At 51.1% G+C, this 27,388-nt stretch overlaps 1 protein-coding gene across 6 annotated transcripts in view; it reads left to right on the top strand.

The window, feature by feature from the left end:
• Positions 1-27,092, top strand: part of TMEM114 (transmembrane protein 114) — a 29,558-nt gene extending 2,466 nt beyond the window's left edge. Inside the window, exons 3-4 of one of the 6 annotated variants that reach the window (XM_070779629.1) lie at positions 18,629-18,789; positions 24,574-27,092. In XM_070779629.1, the coding sequence (XP_070635730.1) occupies positions 18,629-18,789; positions 24,574-24,636 (224 nt within the window). In that variant the 3' untranslated portion in view covers positions 24,637-27,092. Of the gene's footprint in view, positions 1-6,297; positions 8,341-10,263; positions 10,402-12,210; positions 15,188-18,628; positions 18,790-24,573 lie in introns of those variants that run through there. The other 5 variants (XM_019988374.2, XM_070779632.1, XM_019988375.2 and 2 more) reach the window with 5 other exon arrangements.
• The last annotated feature ends 296 nt before the right edge of the window (positions 27,093-27,388 follow it).

The raw sequence follows: 27,388 nt of genomic DNA, 5'->3' as shown, positions 1-27,388 counted from the left end.
ACAGCATTGGCACAGAGTAGCCCATGAGCCAAGGTTGGCTGAGCAGGTATGAGAGTGAATGTAAACTATTTTTTAGAGGTGGAACTCAATCCATGTTTGTTGAATGAATAAATAAGTACATGAGTGAACCAGACTGCTTCTCTGAAGTCCACTGGTGTGCTGGAAAATGCTTAATAATTGGCTCTCTGGGGGAGGGGAGCATCTTGATTTGTGGCATTTGCCAACCTCTGTGGAATAAATATTCCCACTGCGGTCAATTTCAAGCTGTCAACATGACGTCCACTGGTTCCGCATATTCCTGAAAACTTAACAGTTGACTGATTCAGTGGACGTGAATTGGAGCAAACTCTGGGAGATAGTGGAGGACAGAGGAGCCTGGTGTGCTCCAGACCCTGGGGTCACAAAGAGTAGGACAAGACTTAGCGATAGAACAACTCTGATATAATCCAACTCCAGCACCCCACGGGCTGCCCTTGTAGCCCAGTTGGTAAAGAACGTGCCTGTAATGCGGGAGACCCAGGTTCGCTTCCTGGGTCGGGAAGATGCCCTGGAGAAAGAAATGGCGGCCCACTCCAATATTCTTGCCTGGAGAATTCCATGGACAGAGGAGCCTGGCAGGCTACGGTCCACGCAGTCACAAGAGTCAGACATGACTTAGCGACTAAACCACCACCTGCACACTACTGTGTGAAGTCCCACTGAAGGGAATATCCGCTAGGTGCTTGGAAAGTGAGGTGGGTGGGCATGGAGGAAAGGAAGGGATCTCACGAACTCTGTCCTCAGCTCCAAGTTGCACCAGGAGGACCTCTGGGTATTCTCAGAGCATTTCAAGCATCATCAGGAATTCCCATTCCAAAACTCCTGTTACGTGTTAGCTAGCAGGCTTCTGAATGGATCACTCTGGTCCACAGAGAAGGCTGGAGAATGTAACCAGGAGATGCTGTATCAGTTACTACAGCCTTAAAACAAAGTTGGGTGTCCCTTTGCATGTGAAAATTGTGCCTATGCAACTTATTTATTTATTTAAAACTTAAAAATGTATTTATTTGGCTGCGCCTGGTCTTAGTCGCGACACACAGGATCTCGGGTCTTTGTTGTGGCATGAGGGATCTTTTTAGTTGTGGCTTGTGGGATCTAGTTCCATGGGATCTAACCCTGGATCTAACCAGGGATTGAACACCGGCCCCCTGCATTGAGAGTGCAGAGTCTTAGCCTCTGGACCAGCAGGGAAGCCCCAGCTTATTTATGTTTATTTGTTTAATCAAATAAACAAGAGGGCTTTCCCATGGTGGGGGGCGGGGAGAGAATAATCTAGAATTTTTGCCCATAAACTGAGGGCTGGAAGTCAAAGCCCAGCTTAGACCTTTCCCAGGACCCCTCTGTGATCCCAGGGTTGGTGTCTTAACCTCTCTGAGCCTCAGCTTCCATATTTATCCAAACAAGATAACAAAACCCGAAAGGGGTGTGGGGTCAGGATTCCACGAACTAGCTGATTGAAAAGATGGACCTGACCTGGCACCCGGCTTAGTGCCTGTTGTTGTGTGATCTCCCTGTTGCATCAAAGAATGACTTGATGTAAACGTGCTAGACACGCACTAAGTGGTCAGTAAACACTAGTCCTCTGTACCGTTCCTTCCCGCCTCTTTTAGACGCAGTCACATCTGTGGCCCTTTGCTGGGCTGCATGCTGGCCTTCAGCCTACTTATCACATCAGTGGGTTCACTGGATGGCTAACCACTCAGCACTGGTCTGGCCTCTTCGTGAAGCTTGATAATGCAGCAGCCCTGTGTGGTCCAGGGTTTTGAGAAACAGGCAAAACCCACGTCCACAGTCTGCGCCTCTGTTCACCCTCTGCCCCAGATCTAAGCCCCAGCTTCACCGCCAGCCAGGCATGTTGTTGCTGTTTGGTCGCTCAGTCATGTTGACTGTTTGTGACTTCATGGCCTGCACCACGCCAGGCTTCCCTGTCCTTCGGTATCTCCCCGAGTTTGCTCAAACTCATGTCCATTGACTCGGGGATGGCATCTAACCAAGTTTGCTCAAACTCATGTCCATTGACTCGGGGATGGCATCTAACCATCTCATTCTCTGTCACCCCTTCTCCTCCTGCCCTCAATCTCTCCCAGCATCAGGGTCTTTTCCAGTGAGTCAGCTCTTCACATCAGGTGGTCAAAGCAGTGGAGCTTCAGCTTCAGCGTCAGTCCTTCCAATGAATAATCAGGGTTGATTTCCTTTAGAATCGCCTGGTTTCATCTCCTTGCTGTCCAAGGGACTCTCAGGAGTCCTCTCCAGCACCACAATTTGAAAGCATCGATTCTTCGGTGCTCAGCCTGCTTTATGGTCCAACTCTCACATCCGTACATGATGGTTTTGGGCAAATTCCTCTGCCTCTCTGAGTCTCAGTTCCCTCATAGGCAAATTGAAAATAACTCTCATCTCTCCTCATAAGAACAGTCGAGGGTGAAACGAGAGAGTATATTTCCAGAGCCTCACGCAGTGTCTGGCCCTGTAAGTGTACCCTGAGTGTTAGCTGCTCTTAGTACTATTGTATCATCAGAGAGGAGGCTGGCCCTTCAGACCTTGTGCTCACTGAAAATCACCCCCAGAGACAGCTTTTTCCCAGAATCTCTTTATCCCCAGAAAGAGTTTTGAATGTTGGCCAAGTTCTTTTAAAAGGAGCCCGTGTTCCTTTCTGGACCTGCAGAAGAGTCACAGAGGACAGAGGCCAAGTGACAAGCTGCATGCTCTGTGAGGCAGCCTTCCAGACAGAGTCCCTCCTGAGGGTGGATGGGAAGAACAATTGATTTTTCCTCCAAGAAAACCCATGCGGGCAGCTTGCTTCTGTACCCAGTAAAACTCCACCTTGCTTGGATATTTTATCTTCTTGATTAGCCCTGGGGATGTCAAGGGTTTGGTTCCCTGGCTAGGGACTGGGATTTTTTTTTTTTTGGCAGAGAGGCACTCTTCAAATTCAGCACAGTTTATTATTATTACTTTTATATTTTAAAAATATTTTCTTGGTCCCGCTGCATGGCATGTGGGATATTAGTTCCCTGACCAGGGATTGAACCTTCGCCCTTTGCATTGGAGGCTCAGTGTCTCAACCACTGGACTGCCAGGAAAGTTCCAGCACAGTTTAGATAAAAGAGCCACAGTTTAGAGCCACCCAGGCTAGCTGTATCAGCCTTTTGAAAGTGATGGAAACTCAAATCATACTGTGCGTGCATGCTAAGTCGCTTCAGTTGTGTCTGACTCTTTGTGATCCTATGTATTGTACCCCACCAGGCTCCTCTGTCCATGGGATTCTCCAGGCAAGAATACTGGAGAGGGTTGCCATGCCCTCCTCCAGGGATCTTCCCCACCCAGGGATCGAACTCGCATCTCCTGCAGCTCCTGTGTTGCAGGCAGATTCTTTATCTCTGAGCCACCGGGAAAGCTCCCAAATCATACTAGTTAAAACAAAACACGGAATTCCTGGTCCATGGAGCTGAAAAGCTCAAGCCCCCCAGGACCTAAAGAGTTAAGCACAATTTCTTTCTTCTTCTCTCTGGGCTTTGCCTCTAGATTCTGCTTTCAACTAAATCCTCTCCAGTCTCAGCAACCAAAATAGGAGACTGTTGCCCAATCATTCTGCAACTCCTGGTAGGTCTCTCTTTGGCTCAGATCGGATCACATGCCTAGGACTGAGCCAATCACTATGGCCGAGGGCAAGGAGTGTGCTGATTGGTCAGGCTGAGTCATGTGCCTCTCTCAACAAGATGGGGTGGGGTCAACCTCATCATAGATAAGGTCCCCCTGACCAGTTCTGTAACTTCTGGCTAGTCATCTGCTTCCATAAATGGGCTGTTTTATAAACAACAAGGTTCTGCTGTATAGCACAGGGAACTATATTCCATATCCTGTGATAAACTATAATGGAAAAGAATATGAAAAAGAACATATATATATGATAACTGAGTCACTTTCCTGTACAGCAATAATTAATGTTACATGGTAACCCACTCCAGTACTCTTGCTTGGAGAATTCCATGGACTGAGGAGCCTGGTGGGCTACAGTCCATGGACTGGCAAATAGTCGGACACAACTGAGTGACTTCACTTTTCACTTACAATGAAAAATAAATTTAAAAAATAAATGGGCTGCTTTGAGATGAAATGAGGTCATATAAGCAAAACTTCCAGCATAGTTGTTTTAGTCGCTAGGAGATGGTAAAGCATCCAGCTTAGGTTACCCAAAACAGGAGGGGAGTTGTGGTCTCCTTCTCCTGCGTTGAGTCATGTTACCTCCCTGAGCCTCAGGCTTCTCATCTGTAAAATGGGGTGTTGTTGTTCAGTTGCAAAGTCGTGTTAGACTCTTGTGACCCCCTGGACTGCAGCACGCCAGGCTTCCCTGTTCCTTCACTATCTCCCAGAGTTTGCTCAAGCTCATTTCCATTGAGTCCATGATGCCATCCAACCAGCTCATCCTCTGTCCTCCCCTTTTCCTCCTGCCCTAAAATGGGGCTAATTATTGCAAACTCCTTTTTTTTTTTTAAACTTAATTTGGGGGATAAAACATGGTGAGATTGTGGGGTGCTTGCCACCTACAGCTTACTGTCTAGTGCAGGAGGCAGATAATAAACACCTGGTGAGCAGTGAATAAATAAACATAAAATGGTTTCAAATAGTAGTAGCTGTAACAAAGGAAATAAAACAGGGGCATGGAGTAAAGGGAGGTGGGGCCCCTTTCTGTGGAGTGGTTGAAGAGCAGTAAAAATAACAGTCAGTGCTTACAGAGCAGGTGCTGTGTGTCAGACCCTGTCCTGAGGTCTTCACATGTTTCCATCCATTTAAACTCCACAACAGTCCCATGAGGCAGTTACTGTGATTTATCCTCCTCACTTTTCAAACGAGGAAACCAAGGCACAGAGAGGTTGGGTAAGTGACCAAAGTTTGGACAGTAACTGGTTGATCTGGGATTTGAACACAGGCAGTTTCTACTCTTTTAGAATGATGCTACACCGAGGATAATTTCAGTATAATGTGAGTGTTCTGAGACCGGAAGAAAAATTCCTAGCCTGTTTTTTTTGGGTTCGGAGCCCCGCTCTTCTCCACTGCCCGCAGTAGGAGCTCACTTAAGAACTAAGATTACCATGTAGAATTAATAATACTAATAATGTTGACAGGTCATTTTTTTCATCAAGAGCAAATAGGTACCCAGGTGCAAGAGATTTTTTTGATTCAGAAATGCTTTGTTGCAAAGGAAAAGCAAACCCAGAGAAAAGCCAAGATGTTCATGCCAAGAATAACTGCGTGAATGATTCATTATCGCACTGTTCAAAGAATAGCTTGATGGGCAGATCAGGCTTCCGGAATGCTTGTGAGGTCAGAAAGCCCCAGGGTAGGTAACGAAGTAATAGTCTTTCTGTTACAGAGAGCAGAGAGGTGCGTGTGTGCTCAGTCATGTCCGACTCTTTGTGACCTATGGACTATAGCCCACCAGGCTGCTCTATCCATGGGATTCTCCAGGCAAGATTACTGGAGTGGGTTGCCATGCCCTTCTCCAGGGAATTTTCCGAACCCAAGGATCTAGCCTGCATCTCCTGCATTGCAGGCACATTTTCTTTTTTTAAACCACTGAGCCATCAGAGAAGCTAAAAGAGCAGAGCGGTATCATTCTCCAACAACATCAGAGTGCTAGCAAAAGAAGAAAGTCTCAGGAACCATTTCCCAAAGGGGAAAACATCGCTATCTTTAGCTTCAAACCTTGTCAGTATGACTTGGAGACTCCACGAGATCCTCAGAGACATTCAATCCTATTATACCTGGTAAGGAAGTGGATTTTTATATTTTTTGTGAATTTTCGAATCTGTTGTCACCAGAACGTGGCTCCTTGTAGGACCGGGACTGCACCTTCATCGTCTTCCTGATCGCCAACACGATTACTAGTATTATTTTAAATACTTGTATTTATTTATGGCTCTTCTGGGTCTTCAGTGCTGCCTCAGGGCTTTGCTCTAGTTTCGGCACGAGGGCTTCTCGTTGCGGAGGCTTCTCTTGTTGTGGAGCACAGGCTCTAGGGTTCTCGGGCTTCAGTAGTTGAGGCTCCCAGGCTGTAGCTGGTCCATGGCACGTGGGATCTTCCTGGTCCAGGGATCATGTCTGTGTCTCCTGCATTGGCAGGTAGACTCTACCATTGAGTCACCAGGAAAGCCCATGATTAATTCTAGATGGTAATCTTAGCTCTCCTGGGTTGTGCTCCTACTGTAAACCCTGTATTGGATTGGGTTCATTGATTCTTTTGTTTTTGCCACACAGCACGTGGAATCTTATTTCCTAGGCCAGGGATCAAACTCAGGCTCCTGCGTTGGAAGTGCAGGGTCTTAGCCACTGGACTGCCGGGGAAGTCCCAACGCTGTAGTGGATTGAAGGGTATCACCCTCCAGAAAAATGTGACCATGTCCTCACAGATCCTAGTACCTGGGAATGGGACCTCATTTGGAAAAAAATATCTTAGGCAATTTAGTTAAGGCTCTCAAGATCACTGTGGACTAACTTACGTCCTATGACAAGTGTCCTCGTAAGAAAAGGAGAATCGCAGAGGAGAGACAAGAAGGTCATAGGAAGATGGAGGTGGACATCAGAGGGATGCTGCCACCAGCCAAGGAATGCCAAGCCTTGCCAGCAACCACCAGAGGTTGGAAGAGGCAGGAAGGAGTCTTCCCTGGAGCCTCTGCAGGGACCAAGTTCCTGCTGACACCTTGATGTGAGAGGATAAATTCCTCCTGCTTTTAAGACATCTGCTGTTGTCGCTCAGTTGCTAAGTCAAGTCTGACTCTTTTTGACCCCATGGACTGTAGCACGCCAGGCTCCTCTGTCCTTCACTATCTCCCGGAGTTTGCTCAGACTCATAGCCAGTGAGTCGGTGATGCTATCTAACCATCTCATCTCCTGCTGCCCCCTTCTCCTTTTGCCTTCAAGCTTTCCCAGCATCAGGGTCTGTTCCAACGAATCAGCTCTTCGCATCAGGTGGCCAAAGCATTGGATCTTCAGCTTCAGCTTCAATCCTTCCAATGAATATTCAGGGTTGATTTCCCTTAGGATTGACTGGTTGGATCTCCTTGCTGTCCAAGGGACTCTCAAGAGTTTTTTCCAGTACCCCAGTTTGAAAGCATCAATTCTTCAGTGCTCAGTTTTCTTTATGGTCCAACTCTCACATCCATACCTGACCCCTAGTTTGTAGTAATTTATGATGTCAGCTTTAGGAAATTAAAACAGCCATCTCAGCTATAGAAGTGGCCACCTTGTTTTTTTCCACATCATCATGCTCATGTCCTTTGTGACACTCGGTCTGTAATCATCCCCTTTATTTTCCTGAGAGTCTGTGTCCTTCCTGGACTGTGATCTCCGGGAGGCCAGAGACCTTGTCCCCTGCTGATGCCCAGGCTCTATGGGGCCCTTAGACATTCGTTTCTGAATGAGATGTACCTGGAGTTGGGGACCTTTCCAAGTAGAACAGAACTCAGAATCAATATTTATGTCCCCAGACAGCAGTCATGAAAATAAAAAACTAACAAAAGACCAAGGCACATTAAAAAAAAAAAGTACTAAACCAAATTTCAGCAGGAAATGTTACAACTCTCCCAGGGGGAGCACTGTTCTCGTCCGGATATTTAATTGAACATGTACAGGAACTCAGCCGGCAGCGTGTCTGGGGAGCTCACACGTGGGGCTGCGGGGACGAACCAACTCTGGGAAACCTCATTAATTTCTAAATGAGAAATTATTTCAGTTCTCAGCCAGCGTCTGGAGGCAATGCCGTGCAGCCGACAGATCTTAACAGAACCCGGTTTTCACACCAGCTGTTGTGCTTCCTTGCCCAAGATCTTTCCTTGAGAAAGAAAGGAAGGAAAAGAGGGAGGGAGCAAAGGAGGAAAGACCCCAGGTCCCCGTCCCCTGGAATCACGTTTTGTCCTGTGACAGCCCCAGGAAGGAGATGAGCCTTGTCTCCTTGACTTGCCAAGGCTGCTGGCATTTAGGGGCTTGCAGACCAAGGGGTGTGATCACAGGGGAAGGCAGACCGGATGATTACCTTCATCATCTTTATGGTTGGTGGGGTCATGGTTGATTTAATCCGGGCTCTATGGGCCTCTCCATTTCCTCCACGCACATTGTCCTTATGGTAACACAGCGAACCGGATCTCATGACCTCCAGGTCAGAGACATGAAAACGAGCTTCTGAGGAATGAAGTGACTCACAAAAGACAGGGAGTTTGGGGACAGAAGGGGGAGGGGATGGATGCTGGTGGCACTTTTCTGAGTGGTTCTTTCTCTGGCTTCCCCCTCCTCTCTCCTGCTCAACCCCCCCCCCCCCCGCCCCCACCTGTCACTCTTCAGCCTGCAGTGGCTGGGAAGGGAGTGGGGCCATGGCTGGGGTGAACTCCTGCATCTTCTCTGGCGGTGTTCCCTGCTGGTCCAACCCTCAAATCCGTACATGACTACTGGAAAAACCATAGCCTTGACTAGACGGGCCTTTGTCAGCAAAGTGATGTCTCTGCTTTTTAATACGCTGTCTAGGTTGGTCATAGCTTTTCCTCCAAGGAGCTAGTGTCTTAAGTTCATGGCTGCAGTCACCGTCTGCAGTGATTTTGGAGCCCAAGAAAAGAAGTCTGGACGTGAACTTGGAAGCCTTCTTTCAGCCCACTACACCCCTCTGCTGGCCACTCGCAATATAGCGACCAGAGCGACCTGTAGAAAGTGAAGTTAAAGCCCGTGTCCCTCGTGCCTCAAGACAGTCTGGTGGCCTCCGTCTTAATTAGGGCTGCGCTTAGTCACTCAGTCCTGTCCGGCTTGCTGTGGCCCCATGGACTGCAGCCCGCCAGGCTTCTCTGTCCGTGGGGATTTTCCAGGCAAGAATACTGGAGTGGGTGGCCACGCTCTCCTCCAGGGGATCTTCCCAACCCAGGGATCGAACCCAGGTCTCGAACCTAGGTCTCCTGCGTTGCAGGCAGATTCTTTACCATCTGAGCCACCAGGGAAGCCCTCTCATTCAGAGAGAAATGAAAAATCTTCCTGATGGCTCCGGAGCCCCGAGCCCCACGCGAGCTGCTGTGAACGATCTCCCCTCCCCACGTCCTCACTCTCCCTCCCCGCAGCCACCCTCGCTGGCTCTCCCAGAGGAAGCCCCACCGGGCACAACCCCTCCCATCTCTGACTCCCCCCTGCTCCATCCTTCCCTGTCGTCCCTCAGTTCTTGCCCCTCCTGCACGGCTGCCTCCCTCACCTCCTTCAGGTCTTTGCTCTGATGTCACTTCCTCAGTAGAGCCACTGCCCTGCCCGCTTCTCAGCGTTGTTCACGCCCTTCCCCGTGCATTTGTCACCATTTCTCAACTTCATCACTTACTTGTTCACTGCTGACCCCGCATGGCAGGAGCCTTGGTGAATTTGCCTATGCATCTGCCAATCTAGGCACAGAGCCTGGCACCCAGCATGTACTCGATACACATGTGCTGAGTGAATAAGCGAACGAACAAGGACAATACTTACTTATAGGGTGCATGGGATTTAAACGAGATGGTACTTACGCAGCACAAAGCCTGGCATAACTGAGCTTCGATAACCGTGGCTATTAATCATATCAATGGCTTCCCAGATGGTGCTAGTGGTAAAGAACCCGCCTGTCAGTACAGGAGACATAAGAGACGCAGGTTCGATCCTTGGGTCAGGAGATGCCATGGAGGAGGGCACGGCAACCCACTCCAGTATTTTTGCCTGGAGAATCCCATGGACAGAGGAGCCTGGCGGGCTACAGTTCATAGGGTCAGACATGACTGAAGTGACTTAGTACAGCACATTAATCATATTATTATCATGGCTATTTTTTATAATTTTGTTTATTTATTTAGGCTGTGCTGGGTTTGTTGCTGCTCGGACTTTTCTCTAGTGGTGGTTCCAGGGCTTCTCTTGTTTCAGAGCACGGGCTTCAGTAGTTGCAGCTCCTGGGCTCCAGAGCACAGGCTCAATAGTTGTAGTGCATGGGCTTAGTTGCTCTGTGGCATGTGGGATCTCCCCAGATCAGGGATCAAACCTGGGTCTCCCGTGTTAGCAGGCAGATTCTTTACCCCTGAGCCACCAGGAAGCCCAGATCATCATCATTATCGGGCAGAGTAGTGGCAACTTCCCCCCTCCCCCCAGCGTTTGGGTGCAGGTCACAGGAAGTGCTCAGTAGGTGTTTGCTGATTGACTGAAGGATGTTAGTAACTGCCTCCTTCTGTCTCCCCTAAGCCATGCATGGGACATTCGTGATTCTGCTGCCGCTCAGCCTGATCCTTATGGTTTTCGGGGGCATGACGGGCTTTCTGAGCTTCCTCCTGCGAGCCTCCTGCCTCCTTCTGCTCACGGGGACCCTCTTCCTCTTTGGAGGTAGGTGCCTGCCTGGCATGGAGCCCCAGGTGCCGAGAGGGTCTGTGCACGGTCCCCCAGAAGGAAGGAGGGTGGAGGAGACTGCATTGCCTCTGGGGCTCGGTTTGCCCCGCTGTGATCTCCTAGCTGGAAGGGGTGAACAGATTTCCTGCCCAGGGTCCCTGGGTCTGTGGTCCCAGGAGAGAAGCCTGAGGGTGAGAGCAGGTTCTGAGAATCATCTTCATTGTTTCATAAAAGAAGCCGAGTCCCGAGAGCTTCAGGGTCAGGGTCACGGGCTGGCGGGAGACCCTCGCTGTCTCATGCACACCTGCCATCCTGACACATTGCTTTGCTTTGATTGATTAAAATCAGGCAAGTCAGGCAATAGCTGGGTTTCAAAGATGGGATCTAGCACTTGCTGCTGCTGCTGCTGAGTTGCTTCAGTTGTGTCCGACTCTGTGAGACCCCACCAGGCTCCCCCATCCCTGGGATTCTCCAGGCAAGAACACTGGAGTGGGTCGCCATTTCCTTCTCCAATGCATGAAAGTGAAAAGTGAAAGTGAAGTTGCTCAGTCGTGTCCGACCCTTAGCGACCCCATGGACTGCAGCCTACCAGGCTCCCCCCGTCCATGGGATTCTCCAGGCAGGAGTACTGGGGTGGGGTGCCACTGCCTTCTCCGGTAGTTTTATAGCCTCCTGCTTATTTACTTATTTACTGGCCGCGCTGCATGGCTTTTGGGGTCTTAGTTCCCCGACGAAGGATTGAATCTGAGCCCTTGGCAGTGAAGGTGTGGAGTCCTAACCACTGGGCCACTGGGGAATTTTCCTGGGTCATTTGAAATGGCCCTTAAAAAAGAACAAGAACAGGGACTTCCCTGGTGGTCCAGCGGCTAAGACTTCATGCTCTCCACGCAGGGGACCCGCCCTCTGTCCCTGCTCAGGGAACTAGACCCCACATGCTGCAGCTAAACTCCCTGCACAGTCACAGAAGCAACACAAAACAAGAGCAGGGATGACACTCGGAGTCCATGGAGGGAACGGCAAAGTGGCGCCTGGAGGTGCGAACACCATCCACTGTAATATTGTTAAGAATATCGGCATTAACAGTTTGCCCAGTGATGAATTCTCCAAACGGCGCCTCCCCAGGAGAAGTCTCCATCCCTGATTTGCCATGAGACCAGGCAATGAGCACTTGACACGAGGCAGATGCCAACATGGAGCTGAGATGTAGACTGAGGTTAATGTGTTTACATAGCCACCCAGGACCGTCAACTGGACAGCGGGCCCTAATCACACAGGGACAGGGACCAGCCGTGTGCAGGGTGCTGTTCTGGGTGCTGGGGAATCCAGGGCGGACCCCTTGGGACTCACACTGCGGCAGACGGACATTAACTGGTTCACAAATAGTTGCAAAATTCCAGTTCTGACCTGGGTAGTGATGGAGCGCTGTGAGACGCTGTGAAACCATGGGAGGGGGTGGTTTGGCCAGCTCTGCAGTGGGAGGGAGGGCATCCAGGAATCGACACGAGCTGAGATAGATGGGGGCTTCCCAGGGGGCTCAGTGGTAAAGAATCCGCCTGCCAATTTGGGGGAGATGCAGGTTCTATCCCTGGGTCGGGAAGACCCCTGGAGGAGGACATGGCAACCCATTCCAGAATTCTTGCCTGGAGAATCCCCTGGACAGAGGGGACACGAGCGCGTGCGTGAAAGATGGATGGGGAAGAGCTACCAGGGGCAGGAGGGGGTGGGACAGAGGATGGGCAGCAGAGGGAAGGAGGGGTGGTGCTGGGTGTGTGTGGGGGTCCACCAGCTCTCCTCTGTCCACTGCAGCCCTGGTGACCCTCGCCGGCATCAGCGTCTACATCGCCTACTCAGCCGCTGCCTTCCAGGAGGCGCTGTGTCTTCTGCAGGAGAAGACACTGCTGGACCAGGTGGACATCCGCTTCGGCTGGTCCCTGGCCCTGGGCTGGGTCAGCTGCATTGCCGAGCTGCTCACCGGGGCCACCTTCCTGGTGGCGGCCCGTGTGCTCAGCCTGAGACGGCGGCAGGACCAGGCCATCTGAATGCGGGCGGGCTCCAGCTCGAGGGTGGCGGGAGCGGCTTAGACTGGAGGTGCTGGTGCTCAGGGACACCATCCTGGTGGGCTGCGGCTTCCCCTTGGTCTGAGGCCACCACCAGAGAGCCACTGTGGGCTGAACTCGGGGCCTGGCGGTCATGTTAGCGCTGCCTGGCGTGGGGGATGCTGTGTCCAGGCACCTGTGTGTCTGTGGCCTGGAGGAGCCCGAACCCATGAGACCACAAAAAGCGCCCCCTGCGTCACTGCAGCCTCTGTGCACTTCCTCTGGCTTCACTGCATCCTCACACCTGCCCTTTGGATGAGCCTCTCTGTTAAGGAAATGGAGGACCAGAGAGGTTAGGTAAGTGTTGGAAAAAGACACAGCAAGATAGAGGCATATTCTCCGACATCGAAGCTTCTCCGGGTGGTTCCGGCTGACTGGCTGCGACCTGGATCCTGCGTGTGGAGGCGGCTGCATCTCAGACATTGGGCTTCAGGCTTCCCCGTGACCTGGGGCCAGGCAGGAGGTCCCGTGGGGAACCGGGGGGAAGACCGCAGAGACGTGGGCTCCTTGACAGGCAGGTGGTGGATGTGTCCTGCCTCACCTGCCCCAGCCAGGCTCATGCTCACCTAGTCCCATCCTGAGCCTTCAGCAGAACAGGCTTCGTTGGTACGATGATTCTCCTGCCTGCAATTCGGGAGACCTGGGTTCCACCCCTGAGTCAGGAAGATCCCCTGGAGGAGGGCATGGCAACCTGCTCCAGTGTTCTAGCCTGGAGAATCCCATGGCCAGAGGAGCCTGGCGGGCTGCAGTCCGTGGGGTTGCAGAGTCGGACACGACTGAAGTGATTAAACACACACGCACACACTGTGTACACACACGGTCTCCTCTGGAGCAGTGGGGGTTGTGAGCTGCTTCTGCAAACACTGGAGGTCTGCTGTCACAGGCCAGGTCGTGGGGACATATGACAGCTCTTCTGTGAAAAAACAACACCCCATCGCAGTTCTGTGACTGGAGGTGGAAGGTGTTTCCTTGGTGTGGCCCCAGTGGGTCTGCCTGGGGACTTCTGCCCACCTCCGTGGCCCCATTGGCACTGAACACTCTTCGGAGAAGACTCGGTTCCTTTGGGGTGAAAATCACTGTAGTTTGGCTTTTTCTCGTGTGGCAGGGAGGTTCAGTCTAGAATAGGGAGTTGGGAGGTCCCCGAGGAGTTGGTCAATGGCTAGGGCGATCTCTGGGGACTAATCATAACTCTTCCTCCCTGCTCCAGAAAATTCCATCCCTCTCTCCTCCTGATATTCTGGCCAGTGGGGATGGGGGTCCCCAGAGTGGCTGTGTGTCTGAACTCCCCTGGGGCAGTGCTGCTCACATGTCAGTCCACCGGGAGTCCAGACCCACTTACCATGCCCTCCTTCAGGGGGTCTTCCTGACTCAGGGGGTCTCTGAGTTGGTGGGTCTGGGTGGGGCTCATTTCTAAGCAGTTTCCAGGTGCTGCAGACACTCCTGGGCTGGGACCACCCTTTGTATCACACTGAACTGGGGAGTTTGTTAAGTGTCAGGGCTGGCTGTCGCCTTGCTGCCCATTAGAATCACAAGGCCTGATGCTGGGGCTGAACATCTGCTCTGATGGTCTCCAGGGGGGCAGCCTAGGCGCTGATAATTGTTAAGACCTCTTCTGATGACTCAACATCAGCTAAGCTTGAGAACCTGCTCCTGTAAGATTCTGAGTCATGAGATGTGTGGAGGGCCGGGGAGCTGCAGGTTTAAGAAACTCCCCAGGAGGGACTTCCCTGGTAGTCCAGTGATTAAGACTCTGTGCTTCCAATGCAGGGGGTGCAGGTTTGATCCCTGGTCTCGGAACTAAAATCCCACCCGCTGCATCGCGTGGCTAAAAACAAAATAAAATACCTGTTAAAGAAACTCCTCAGGAAGGGCTGATGGTTCAGATTTGGGGACCACTGGTGTGGATGTAAGATGCGAACATTAAGATCAACTGCATAATGTCATCATCCTCACCATGACATCACTCTACCATGACATCACTCTACCATGACATCACTACTTTTGCCACAACGTCACTGCCTTCACTATGATGTCCTCCCCTCACCTTCGTGAAGAAGGGCATCCTGAGTAGGGCATGGTCATCGTCACGGCTGACACCCACTGAGTCATTGCTTACTCTGCCCCTGCATCGTCCAGTGAACCCATCCATCAGTCGTTCGACAAACCTCTGAGGGCCGGCCGTTTATGCTAGGAACCAGGGGCAGTGACCCCACCAGAGCGAGCCCTTGCTCCCTGAGTTGCCACGTGGTTGAGGACAGAGGCAGGTGAAATATATGGCTGATGGTGATGACTATGGAGATGCGCAAAGTGCGTACAGGTCAGAACTGAGGTACACATGGACTAAGCTAGGAGAGAGTGACGGTCACTCAGTCGTGTCCGACTCGTCGTGACCGCATGGACTATACAGTCCATGGAACTCTCCAGGCCAGAATACTGGAGTGGGTCACCTTTCCCTCCTCCAGGGGATCCTCCCAATCCAGGAATCGAACTGGTGTCTCCTGCGTTGCAGGTGGATTATTTGCCAGCTGAACTTCCGGGGAAGCCCAAGCTAAGGAGAGAAAGGGGTACAATTGGGACTGAAATTCACATCTACCTGATTCCAGCTCACTTCTGGGTTCAAATCATTGCTGCTGCTTCCCTTTCTGTCTAATCTGGAAAAGTGCAAATAAAGTGGATTGGTCACAACACCTCGTGGCAGTGGGTGAGTGCTTTCCCCAAAGTCAGTTTCTAGTCTGGGGAGAAAGATGAAAAAGTTTTCACAAAGCGAGAGCAAACTGTGATGGTAAGAGGGCGGTCTCTGCTGCCACCTTCTGGTCACATGGGGGAACTGCACCAGAGGCTGGTTTTGATGTTCAAATCAGACCAAGGCCATTTGTTCTCAGCCTTTCAGTGGGTTAAACACTCAGGGCAGGGGTTCTTCACTGGGGGAGATTCGCCGCTCCCTCTCCACTTGGGGCGTTTGGGGTTATCTGGAGACATTTCTGGTTGTCGTTACTGGGGACGGGTGCTACTGGCCTCCGGTTGGTGGAGGTCAGGGCCGCTGATCAACTTCCACAGGGCATGGGATGCCCCCCCTGCCCCCCAAAAAGAAAGATCTAGTCCCACCTGTCAAAGCACCAAGTGTGAGAAACCTGGCTGTGGAAACGAAAAGAAATAATTACAAAGAGAGAGCACCTGTGTTTTCAAAGAACTGACCGCTGCTGCTGCTAAGTCACTTCAGTCGTGTCCGACTCTGTGCGACCCCATAGACGGCAGCCCACCAGGCTCCCCGTCCCCGGGATTCACCAGGCAAGAACACTGGAGTGGGTTGCCATTTCGTTCTCCAATGCATGAAAGTGAAAAGTCAAAGTGAAGTCTCTCAGTCGTGTCTGACTCTTAGCGACCCCATGGACTGCAGCCCACCAGGCTCTTCCGTCCATGGGATTTTCCAGGCAGGAGTACTGGAGTGGGGTGCCATTGACACAATTGTAAAGAATTTCATTCATTCAGTAAATACTTACCAAACACCTGTTATATGCTGAAAACCGTGCTGAGGTCTGAGAACACATCCGTGGGCATGGATGACAAGATCCCTGGCGTTACATGGAAACCGACGGCGCACGTTCGAACCAGTATGAGAAACTCGCATGGTGAAGAAAACAGGGTCATGAGATGGAAGGTGCTGGGAGGGGCTGCTCTCGGAAGGACAGTCAGGAAGGGCCTCTGGGAGGAGGTGGCATTCGTGCAAAGACTCAGATGAGGAGCCCTTCATATGTGAAACAGCCGACCAGGCAGGTGTCAGCACGTGCAAAGGCCCTGAGGTGGGAAACAGGCTTAGGTGTTTGAGGGAGGGAAGGAAGGCGTGTTGGGGGATGGCGGTAGGAGGTGAAAAGGTGAGGAGGAGGCATAGGAACAGGGCTAGGGGTTCCCTCTGGTCCATGGTAAGGAGGTTCTTCATGGTTGAGCTGTGTTTGGGATTCAGTCCTATCACACCCCATTCCATTTTATTCCGTCCCTATTTTGAATATATTTTCAATGTTTTGGCCACACAGTGCAGCATGCAAGGTCTTAGTTCCCTGACCAGGGATCAAGCCTGTGCCCCCTGCAGGGGAAGTGCAGAGTCTTAACCGCTGGACCACCAGGGAAGTCCCTCCATTGCTGTCTGGGCGGCAGAGGTGCGTCGGCTCTAACCCAGTGGTTCTCACTACAGGCTTCACATTAGCATCATTCAGGGGCTTTAAAATAAAACCAAACTTCTAACAACTGAGCCCAAAGGAATCCAAACTTCGAAAGTGGGCCCAGGCACTGGTATTTAAAAAAAAGAGTTCCCCAGGTGACTGTGCTGAGCAGGGGTGGGGTGAGAACCCCTACAGAAGCTCCTTTGGTCTTGGGGGTGGAGAGCAGATGGAGGAGGGGCTTCTCCCATCATCTAGGGGGATGAGGGTGTTTGGACCAGGGGGACTTGGACTCAGGGGTTTGGACTCAGGGTGGGCTTTGGGGGTTGAGGGGAGTGGGCTTTTACTCTCAGAAAAGTAAATAGGACAAGAAGGGGAGGAAACACTTGCCTCCCCTTTGCAGAGGGAGCTCTGCCTGGACCTGTGTCCTTCGGTCCAGACCTGGCTGGACCCTCTGATGTGGATGGTCCATGGAACTGACCCACTCCCTACTCAGGATGGCTCTGCCTGGTGAGAAAGTTCATTCATTCATTCGTCCGCTCATTCGTTGACTCACTGTCCACCCTCCATCCAGCCATTCACAGATATGTTCATCATTTATCAATATGTAGTGATTCACTCATATTCTTCATTCACTTCTTCACTCACTTATGAAGTGAAAGTGTTAGTTGCTCAGCTGTGTTCAAGTCTGTAGCCCGGGCTATGGACTGTAGCCCGCCAGGCTCCTCCGTCCATGGGATTCTCCAGGCAAGAATACTGGAGTGGGTTGCCATGCCCTCCTCCAGGGGATCTTCCCGACCCAGGGATCGAACCTGCACCTCTCATATCTCCTGCGTTGGCAGGCAGGTTCTTTACCACTAGTGCCACCCGGGAAGCCTGCGCTTTCCCAAATATTTACAACTGGGGACCCCCCAACCCCCACTCCTGGAGCATCTGGAGGATAGGGGAAGGGAGAGGGAGAGAGGACAGAATGACAGAGGGACACGTACGCACAGACACAAGAGGCTCAGAGAAACATAGCAACACCTTTATAGAGATAAAGACAGAGGTAGTGGCAGAGAGGGGCCTTCCTAGGTGGTGCAGCGGTAAAGAGCCTGCCTGCCGATGCAGGAGGCGTAAGAGAGGAAGCTTCATCCCCGGGTTGGAAGATCCCCTGGAGAAGGCAATGGCAACCCACTCCAGTATTCTTGCCTGGGGAATCCCAAGGACAGAGGAGCCTGGAGGGCTGCAGTCCATGGGGTCGCAGAGTCAGACACAACTGAACATGCAGGCGTGGAGAGAGAGACAGAGAGGAGTGGACTGAAGGCAGAGACAGACAGAGAATGAAGGAGCCAAGTCCAGAGAGAAAGAAGAGGGAAAGACAGGAAGAGGCTGAGGGAGGTTCAGGAAGCCCAGCTGAGACTGGGGAGCTGTGAAATGTCAGGTCTGAGAAAGGCCAGGAACAGCCGATGCACCTCTTCCAGCTCAGGGGCATGGTTTTGGGGAAGTCCCTGGCTCCCTCAGTCTTCTTGTCTGTAAAATGGGCACACGGATCATCCTCCCCAAGCCCATTTCATCCAGTTCAATCCCACAAGTTTCTCCTGAGAGCTGTTTCATGCCAAGTCCTCAGCCAGGCACTGGGAACACACCAGTCAGCCAAATAGGTTGTCACAAGGTCCTGCGAAACCCTAGGTGTGGATGTGACTTTTGGGTCGAGGAAGTCCCGCCTAGGGGAATGGCGTCCCCTATTCTACTGGCTCTCTGGCGGCCGTTACCCCGTCACCCTCTCTCATAAGCAGGGGTCCAGCCAGGGGACAAGAGACTCTGTAAGTGGGGCTGAGGCTGGTGGGGAGAAAGCATGATTCAGGCAGCGAAAGGCTTCGGGCTGTGCCTGGGCCGCCATGCTCCTGGGAACGCGCTCTTTTGCTTCCTGGACAGATGACTTGGGAAAGTCCCTTCTCGTGTTCGGGTCTCGATTTCTCACCTCCCTGGCAGGTCTGAGCTTTTCTCGGGAGGACTGGCCGGTGGAGAGGGAGCACATCACCTCCCGGCTGCTTAGATGTCCCCGATTGTCCTTAGGAGGCGTCCCTGCTGAGCCCAATCACGGGTCATCTGCTCTGGCCTCTTCTGGAAGCTTCCTGGGAGCACCGTTGAAGGTGGGTCACCCAGCAGACGTGACTGACTTACACCTGGGAGCATTTGAGAGTTTCCTAAATTCCTGGCTCCCATCTGACCCCTGCCACTGTCCTGCAAGGGGCAGGGGGGCGCGTCCTCTGTGGTTCCCACCATCAGATGCACACCAGCAGAGGCTCAGCGAGGCCAAGGACGCTCCAAGGTCATGGGCCGGGACCGAGACCCCAAACTGCTGCTCTGATCACTCAACTGAGCCACGGGCTTCTGCCTCCGCCTCCACCCTCCTTGGGGTCTGAGGATCCCCCTGCCCCAGGGCACCTGATGCAGCTGTCCCTGGAGATCCTGCCCTTTCAACAGCAACCAGGTTAAGTTGCCTGTATTCCAACCACAGCTTGGGGAGCGGACCTCTCCCCGTCAGGAGGATATGGGGATTTTCTCAGAACATTGGCATTTGTTCCGTGTTCCTTTCTATTTCCTCAATTAGAAATGCTTAATTTAATGGAATACTCGGAGCCCCAGAGGAGGAACAAGCCTGGGATGACTAATACAATATTTATGCGCTGGGAGAGCTGAGTTCCCATGTCCCCTGCCTCCCCGCTCCTTTGTGGGGCTCGCTCCCTCCTGCGCCTCCCTGGGTGGTTGAGTCCTTGCCTGGAAGCAGCAGCCTGGGGGAGCCCGAGTGGCGAACTGAGGCCTCACCTGTGATGCCTGGAGCCAGCTGTTGGTTTTCCTCCTCACCGAGGACGTGGTCCTGATTCTGCACCATGGAACCACAGCTGGCGTCAGTCCTAGACGGCCTGATGTCCACACCTGACCTTCACCTTTCACCCATGAGGCCCTGAGAGGGGACGTGTGTGTTCAGGTAGTCACCTACTTGCAAAGGGACTGCTGTGGGTTCAAGGGCTTTCCAAGTGGCTCGGTAGTAAAGAGCCTGCCCACCAATGCAGGAGATGCAGGTTCGATCCCTGGGTCAGGAAGATCCCCTGGAGGAGAAAATGGCAACCCACTCCAGTTTTCTTGCTTGGGCAATCCCATGGACCGAGGAGCCTGGCGGGCTATGGTCCATGAGGTCAAAAAAGAGTGGGAGGTGAACAGGCACGTGTGTGCACACACACAGGTGGGCTCAGGGGTATACTCCAAAACTCATAACTCAGTACCTGTGAACACGACCTCATCTGGAAAGAGAATCTTCGGAGGTGTAATTAGTTAAGACGAGGTCACACTGTACCAGGGTAAATCCAGTAACTGGTGTCTTTATAAGAAGCCATGTGTGCGTGTGCTGAGTCACTTCAGTCATCTCTGACTCTATGCAACCCTGTGGACTGTAGCCCACCAGGTCCATGGGATTCTCCAGGCAAGTATACTGGAGTGGGTTGCCATTTCCTCCTCCAGCGGATCTTCCCAACCTGGGGGTCAAACCCAAGTCTGTTTTGTCTCCTGCACTGGCAGGCATAAGAAGCCAGAGGAAGCCACCGACACACAGAGAAGGGACCCGGCTTACAGAGCGATGCTGCCGTAAGCCAAGGCACACCTGGAGCCTCCGGAGACAAGAAGAAGGATCCTGCCCTGGAGTCTTCAGATGGAGCGTGGTCCTCCTGACCTTTGATCTTATTATTTTTTTTTTCATAAAAAATTTTTTTTTGGGCCATGCCACTCAGCTTGCAGGATCTTAGTTCCCCGATCAGGGATTGAGGCTGGGCCCTGGCAGTGAAAGTTGGGCCGCCAGGGAAGTCCCCTGGTACCTTGGTCTTAGACTTCTGGCCTCTAGAATTGTGAGAGAATAAATTTCTGTTGTTTTTAGGTGCCCAGTTTCGGGTCCTTTGTCATGGTGGTCTTGGGAAATGAATACAGGCCCTATAACCGGGGTTGTTCTGAAAAATCAGAATAGGGACTTCCCTAGTGGTCAGTGGCTAAGACTCTGCACTTCCAATGCAAGGGGCTGGGGCTCCACCTCGGGTTGGGGACTAGATCCCACGTGCTGCACCCAGAGATTTACACGCTACAGCTAAGGCCTGGTGTAGCCAAATCCGTACTTTAAAAAACACATCAGAATAGTAACCGCAGCTACATAGTAAGTGCTTGTCACGTGCTGAGCGTACTTTCTCTTCTTCTGTCTGAAGACACCTGTGAGGCACGTGCTGTTTTTCTCTCCTCCGTGACGAGCAGACGGAGGCTAAAGTAAAGTCACTCAGTAGTGTCCGACTCTTTGTGACCCCATGGACTGTAGCCCACCAGGCTCCTCTGTCCATGGGATTCTCCAGGCAAGAATACTGGAGTGGGTAGCCATTTCCTTCTCCAGGGGATCTTCCTGACCCAGGGATCGAACCCAGGTCTTCCGCGTTGCAGCAGATTCTTTACCATCTGAGCCACTAGGGAAGTTAGACTGAGGCTTCCAGAGGGGAAATGATGGCCCAAGCGCACACCTCTGGTGAGAGGTGGGTCTGGGACACGGGTCGAGGCTGGCTGACCAGCTGCCTGTTTCTTTGTTGCTTCATAACACATCACCCCAAAAACAGCATCTAAAACCAGCAGCCATCATTTTTTTTTCCTCTCTTGTGGTCTTTGAGCACGGGCTACGCTCTAGTCTCAGGCTTACTTGCCCTTTGGCCTGTGGGATCTTCCTGGACCAAGGATCAAACCTGTGTTCCCTGCATCAGCAGGTGAATTCTTAACTGCTGGGCTCCCAGGGAAGTTTCTACTTTTTTTTTAATTAATTTTTTTTCATTTACTTTATTATCATTTTTTGGCTGCCCTACACCACTTGTGCAATCTTAGTGCCCTGACTGGGAATTGAACCTGGGCCCTTAGCAGTGGAAACACGAAGTGCTAACCACTGGACCACCAGGGAAGCCTAATTTGCTTTCTTAATCTCACTGCTTCACTATTTCCGCTCGCAAGATCTCAGGCATCTCTACTTCCCCCCCGCGCCCTGCTCCAGTCCCCAGCAAAGCCCAGTGACTGATCTGAGTCCTTAGCAAGACTAGAGGGAGAGGCAGAGCCCAGATTGTGGAAGCCACAAAGAGGAGCCCAGAGGTCAAGGGGGGCAGTTTTTAAGAAATTGTGGTCCAATATCCACAGAGTAAAGTTTAAACATTTTAAAACACACAATTCAGGGGCATTTAGCACCTTTACAGTGTTAAACAAGCATCACCATCTCGTTCTAGAACACTATCCTCACTCTAGAAGGAAATGCTGTACTAAATGGGGGTTTTTCTGGAGGAGGTGATGCTTTTATTTTCTATATTTCAGCTGAGTCGTGGGGCACATGGGAATTCTGTTCCCCCACCAGGGATTGAACCCGTGCTCCCTGCATTGGAAATGTAGAGTCTTCACCCTTGAATCTCCGGGGAAGTCCCAGAGGCGACACTTTCAGGCTTGAGAAGGATCTCTCTGCTCATTGCGTGGGTGACGGGCTAGAGTGGGTGGTGGTGAAGCTGCAGGGATCAAGGCCAGCAGAGAGGCTGGTCGGTGCAGGGAGCGTGGGGGCTCAGGTAGGGTGGAGGTGATGGGAAGGCAAGAAGAATTCAGAGCTGGCGTTTAGGTGATGGGGTTACGGAAGTGGGTGGGTGCCTGACGTGCCCAGGTGATAGCAGTTTCCCAGGTGGGAGAGTAACGTGAGTGGAACTGGCGTTTCCAGAACTGGAAAATGCTGGAAGGCCGGCCGACTGGTGGTGCTGGAGGAGGGGTGCAAACTGTGACTCCGCTCTGGAGGACACGAGACCCCGGGGGACGTCCAAGCGGACCCACCCAGGTGGCAGCTGGGAATCCTTTTTTTTTTTTTTTTAATTATGCTTTGCTTTGAAAGGGCTTCCCAGGTGGTGTAGTAGTAAGGAATCCACCCTCCAGGACTTCCTGGACTGGTGCAGTAGCTAAGACACTGAGCTCCCAAAGCTAGGGGGCCCGGGTTCAACCCCTGGTCAGGAAACTAGATCCCACATGCCACAAGGAAGAGTTTGCATGACACAGCTAAAGATCCCGTGTGCCACAAGTAGGACCTGGAGTAGCCAAATAAATAATAAATATTTTTTTAAAAAAGAGCCCACCTGCCAATGCAGGAGATGCAAGAGATGCAGATTCCATCCTTGAGTCAGGAAGATCCCCTAGTAACCCACTCCAGCATTCTTGCCTGGAGATTCCCATGGACAGAGAAGCCTGGCGGGCTACAGTCCATGGGGTCGCAGAGAGTCAGACACGACAGCACACGTACGTGCACATTGCTTTCCAGGTTATTATTATTTTTGGCTGTGTTGTGCTGCCTGTGGAATCTTTGTTCCCCGACCAGGGACTACCGTGCTCCCTGCACTGGGAGTGCAGAGTCCCAACCACTGGATTGCCAGGGAATTCCTGGGAATACTTCTCAGCACAGAGGGTCAGATTGGCTGGGACTTCCCAGCCTCAGCCCTAGTGAAGTCTGAGGTCAGATCACTGTGTGTTGTGGGGGCCACCCTGTGCACTGATGGGGTGCCCAATCTCTGGACTCTACCCAGTTCAGTTCAGTTGCTCAGTCGTGTCCGACTCTTTGCGACCCCATGAATCGTAGCACACCAGGCTTCCATGTCCATCACCAACTCCCGGAGTTTACTCAAACTCATGTCCATTGAGTCGGTGATGCTATCTAAACATCTCATCCTCTGTGGTCCCCTTCTCCTCCCACCTTCAATCTTTCCCAGCATCAGGGTCTTTTCAAAAAGTTCTTCGCATCAGGTGCCCAAAGTATTGGAGTTTCAGCTTCAACATCAGTCCTTCCAATGAATATTCAGGACTGATTTCCTTTAGGATGGACTGGTTGGATCTCCTTGCAGTCCAAGGGACTCTCAAGAGTCTTCTCCAACACCACAGTTCAAAAGCATCAATTCTTTGGCACTCAGCTTTCTTTATAGTCCAACTCTCACATCCATACATGACTACTGGAAAAACCATACCTTTGACTAGATGGACTTTTGTTGGCAAAGTAATGTATCTGCTTTTAAATATGCTGTCTAGGACTCTACCCAGGAGATGTCAATTACATCCCTTTCTCAGGCGTGACGATCACAAATGTCTCCAGACATTGCCAGATGTCCCCTGGGGGTGGGGGGCACAGTTGCTCCGGATGAGAACCACTTGGTCCAGTGCTTTGGAGAATCTGTATCTAGAGGGCGGTGTAAACCTCTGGACTCCTTGAGATGCTCAGAGGGTCAGTGTGGTGTGAGAGCGGAGAGGCCTGCTTTGTCTGTGCCCCAGCTCCAATGGGGCACAACAAGCAGAGACCACCAGACTCATCAAGAAAGAGGGACTGGGGGGAGGAAGGAGGGACAAGCCCAGAAGAAGGCAGATCAGGGTGTGGTCTGCTACCCCATCTCCCTCCCTTCACCTGCCATGAGCATCACCTTTCTGCCTGGACTCTGTGACCGGGGAGGGACCGCAGAGTGCGATGGGCCAACGGCTTAAGCCTCTCATGTCTGCACTTCCTCAGCCCTAATACAGGCAGGGCTCCCAGTGGTACCTGCCTTCCAGAGAGTTGTGGCGATTACATGCGTCTCCGCCGCACAGAGCTTCGGACCAGGCTTCTCATTTGAAAGTGTAAATCGGGGTTGCTGTTCTTAGTATTCTACTCATTTCCAGACCTCGGACTTTGCCTTAGTTCACGGGTTTAATTAACTCCATGATTCATACATTCAGCAAATATGTCCAGGAGCCTTACTCCATGCTCCCCCTGGGAGAGAAGCAGTGAGCAGGAGGCAGGCAGACCCTGGCCTGTTGAAAGCCTGGGCTTGGGGAGGGGTGGGGAGACAGATATTAATCAAATGTCACACATGTAATTACAGATGGAGACAAGCGCTGTGATGAAGGGCAAGAGAAGCTGGGATGCAGACTCCTTCTCGGTTTAGCTGCCTTCTCGGTTCAGCTGTGGGCAGCTTCCTCAGGCAACTCAGCAACAGCTGTTTGCAGGGCCTGACCCTCCACCAAGGGAGCAAGTCAAGGATGGAAACCCTCTCCAATGCATCTTTCATCATCCTGGAGAAAGCATTCCTGTGAAGCAGTCTTAGGGCCTACTATTTCTACTGAAGGGGGCTTCAGTCTTTTCAAGCTCAGCTTTGGATTGAAACACCAAGTTCTCAAAATGTGGATGAGAATGTAGAGAAACAGGGGCAGCGTTAAAGCTGTTCCTAAGCCTCCTGGCTTTTCTGGAGAAAACCACCTGCTTGTTCGGGTTGATTTTAGCATAGATGGTGGGGACAGGGGACACACCCACATACACACATCTTCCATAAAGCGTCATCCTGGTAGGGGGGATACCACCTGGCATGATGGAAAATACTCCTGGTTAAAGGCTGGGAGGTTTGGACCCTGGTTCAGGCTCGACCTCCAGACCAGAAGGATGACCTGGAGTTCAGGCCATTCCCCTCCTGGACGCTAAACCTCCAATCACTTCTGCTCTAGAGTCCAGGTCTCAGGGTCGAGACCAGGGTGAGGAGAGGGAGGCTGGTGGAGGTGCTGAATCAGATCCTGTCTTCATTTACAGATGTTGCTATTCTGTTCACCATGGGTGTTTGGAGGCTTTAAAAAAGCAGTGTATCCAATGTTCATTGCAGCATAGCCAAGACATGGAAGCAACCTAGATGTCCATTGAGAGAGGAAAGGATAAAGAAGATATGGTACATACATACAATGGAATATCATTCAGCCATTAAAAAGAATGAAATAATGTCAATTGCAGCAACATAGATATTGTCACAGTAGTGAAGTAAATCAGAGAAGGAGAAATATCATATGACACCCCTTAAAAGTGGACTCTCAAAAGAAATGATACAAATGAATTTACGAAACAGAAAGAGGCTCATAAACAGAGAAGGAACTTACGGAGGAAGTTCGGATGGGGGAAGGGGTAGTTAGGGAGTTTGGGATGGACGTGTACTCACTGTTACGTTTAAAATGGACAGCCAACAAGGACGCGCTGTATAGCACAGGGAAGTGTGCTCACCGTTCTGTGCTCGTCTGGATGGAAGGGAGCGTGGGGGAGAATGGATACGTGTATATGTACAGCTGAGTCCCTTTGCTGTCTACCTGAAACTATCACAGCGTTGTGAACTGGCTATAGTCCAATACAAAAGAAAAAGTTTAAAGTTGTTTTAAAAAGAGCAGGACACGGCTGTGTTATTTATCCAGGTGAGCGAGTCGTGGAGGTGGTCTTAGATTTTGCACCCAGGGCCAGTGGCTCACTGCCTCGCTCTAGTTCTGATTCTCGTGGGTCCCTGCTGGACCTACCCTTTACTTTGAGGGTATTTGGGTTGAAATGTTCTTCCTATTTGTAGAGCATCTTATGGCTTCCAAAGCTCGCTCACTTCTGAGATCTCTTTTGAGATTTTGGGAGTCCCAAAAAATACCCAAGATGGGGGGTGTTGTTCACCCATTTCACAGATGAAGAAACTAAGATGAAGAAACTTTTCCAGAGAAAAAAGATAGTGTGTTCAGGGTCACAAACTAGGGTCCAGGGTCAGATCCAAGTTCAAGGGGGTTTTTCTGCTCCATTCCCTGGACAGCTTGACAGGTACAGTTGAATGGGTCTTGTCAGATGACTTTAAGAATTTATTATTACTTTTTTCTTCACAACAATAGTATGTGTTCATTATAGAACATTTGAAAAATACACATAAGCAACAGAAAGTGAATAAAAGCCTCCTATAGTTCACCACGCAGTGATGACATCTATTAATATTTTTACATATTTCTTAAAAATCTTTATTAAATGTTTAATAATATTGCTTCTGTCATTTATGTTCTATTTTTTGGTACCTTTGAGTAAATAAATAAAAGATGCCCTCTCCAGATAGGGGTGAATGGTTTAGCACATGGAACCAGAAAACACCCTTTTATGAACCAGCCCAGCAGCAGGGCACAGTCTGATGAGCAGGTGCAACTTGGATTTCTTCCCGACCTTGGTTCCTTGGGGAAGGGGAAGGTGCTTTTGTGCCGTGCTCAACCTGCCCTACCGTAAGTGTTGGCCCTGAGCACAAAAGCATTCTCGAACAACGTACGTATTTCTGAATCATTTCTGAAGAAATCAGCATTAATCAAAAATTCATGCAAATTATAAAACTACTCTTGAGATAAGTACGGCAATGAACCTAAACACTGACTCCAGAATTCTTTTTAAAATCTCTTTTCGAAATGGATTGTCCTTTTCTGTCATCTTGGTATCCAGCAAAATGCTTGACAGAGAGGAAATGCTCTGTGTTTGTAAAATGGAATGGAAGCGTACAGTGTGGTGGCTCTAAAATACGTCTGCAGAGTCTCTGAAAGTGTGAAATCTAATTCCTTTTCTCTTAAAAAAAAAATAAAAAGTTTTGGCTGCTGTGCTGGGTCTTAATTGCAGTGCTCGGGCTCTCTCTAGCTGTGATGTGGGCTTAGCTGCTCTGCAGCAGGTGGGATCTTAGCTTCCAGACCAGGGATCAAGTGTTGATCCGCAACATTGGAAGGTGGATGCTCAACCACTGGCCCACCAGCGAGTGCCCCTCTTCTCTTAAATACGGGCTAGCCTCATGACTTGCTCTCAACCAACAGGCAGGAGAAGTACTGTTGCATGACTTCTGAGTCTCGGTCATAAAAGAATGCAGTTTCTGCCCGGTTTCCCCCTCTCCC

Source organism: Bos indicus, chromosome 25, assembly GCF_029378745.1.
Source record: "Bos indicus isolate NIAB-ARS_2022 breed Sahiwal x Tharparkar chromosome 25, NIAB-ARS_B.indTharparkar_mat_pri_1.0, whole genome shotgun sequence".
Classification (NCBI taxonomy): domain Eukaryota; kingdom Metazoa; phylum Chordata; class Mammalia; order Artiodactyla; family Bovidae; genus Bos; species Bos indicus.
This window is presented reverse-complemented; position numbering and strand designations above follow the sequence as displayed.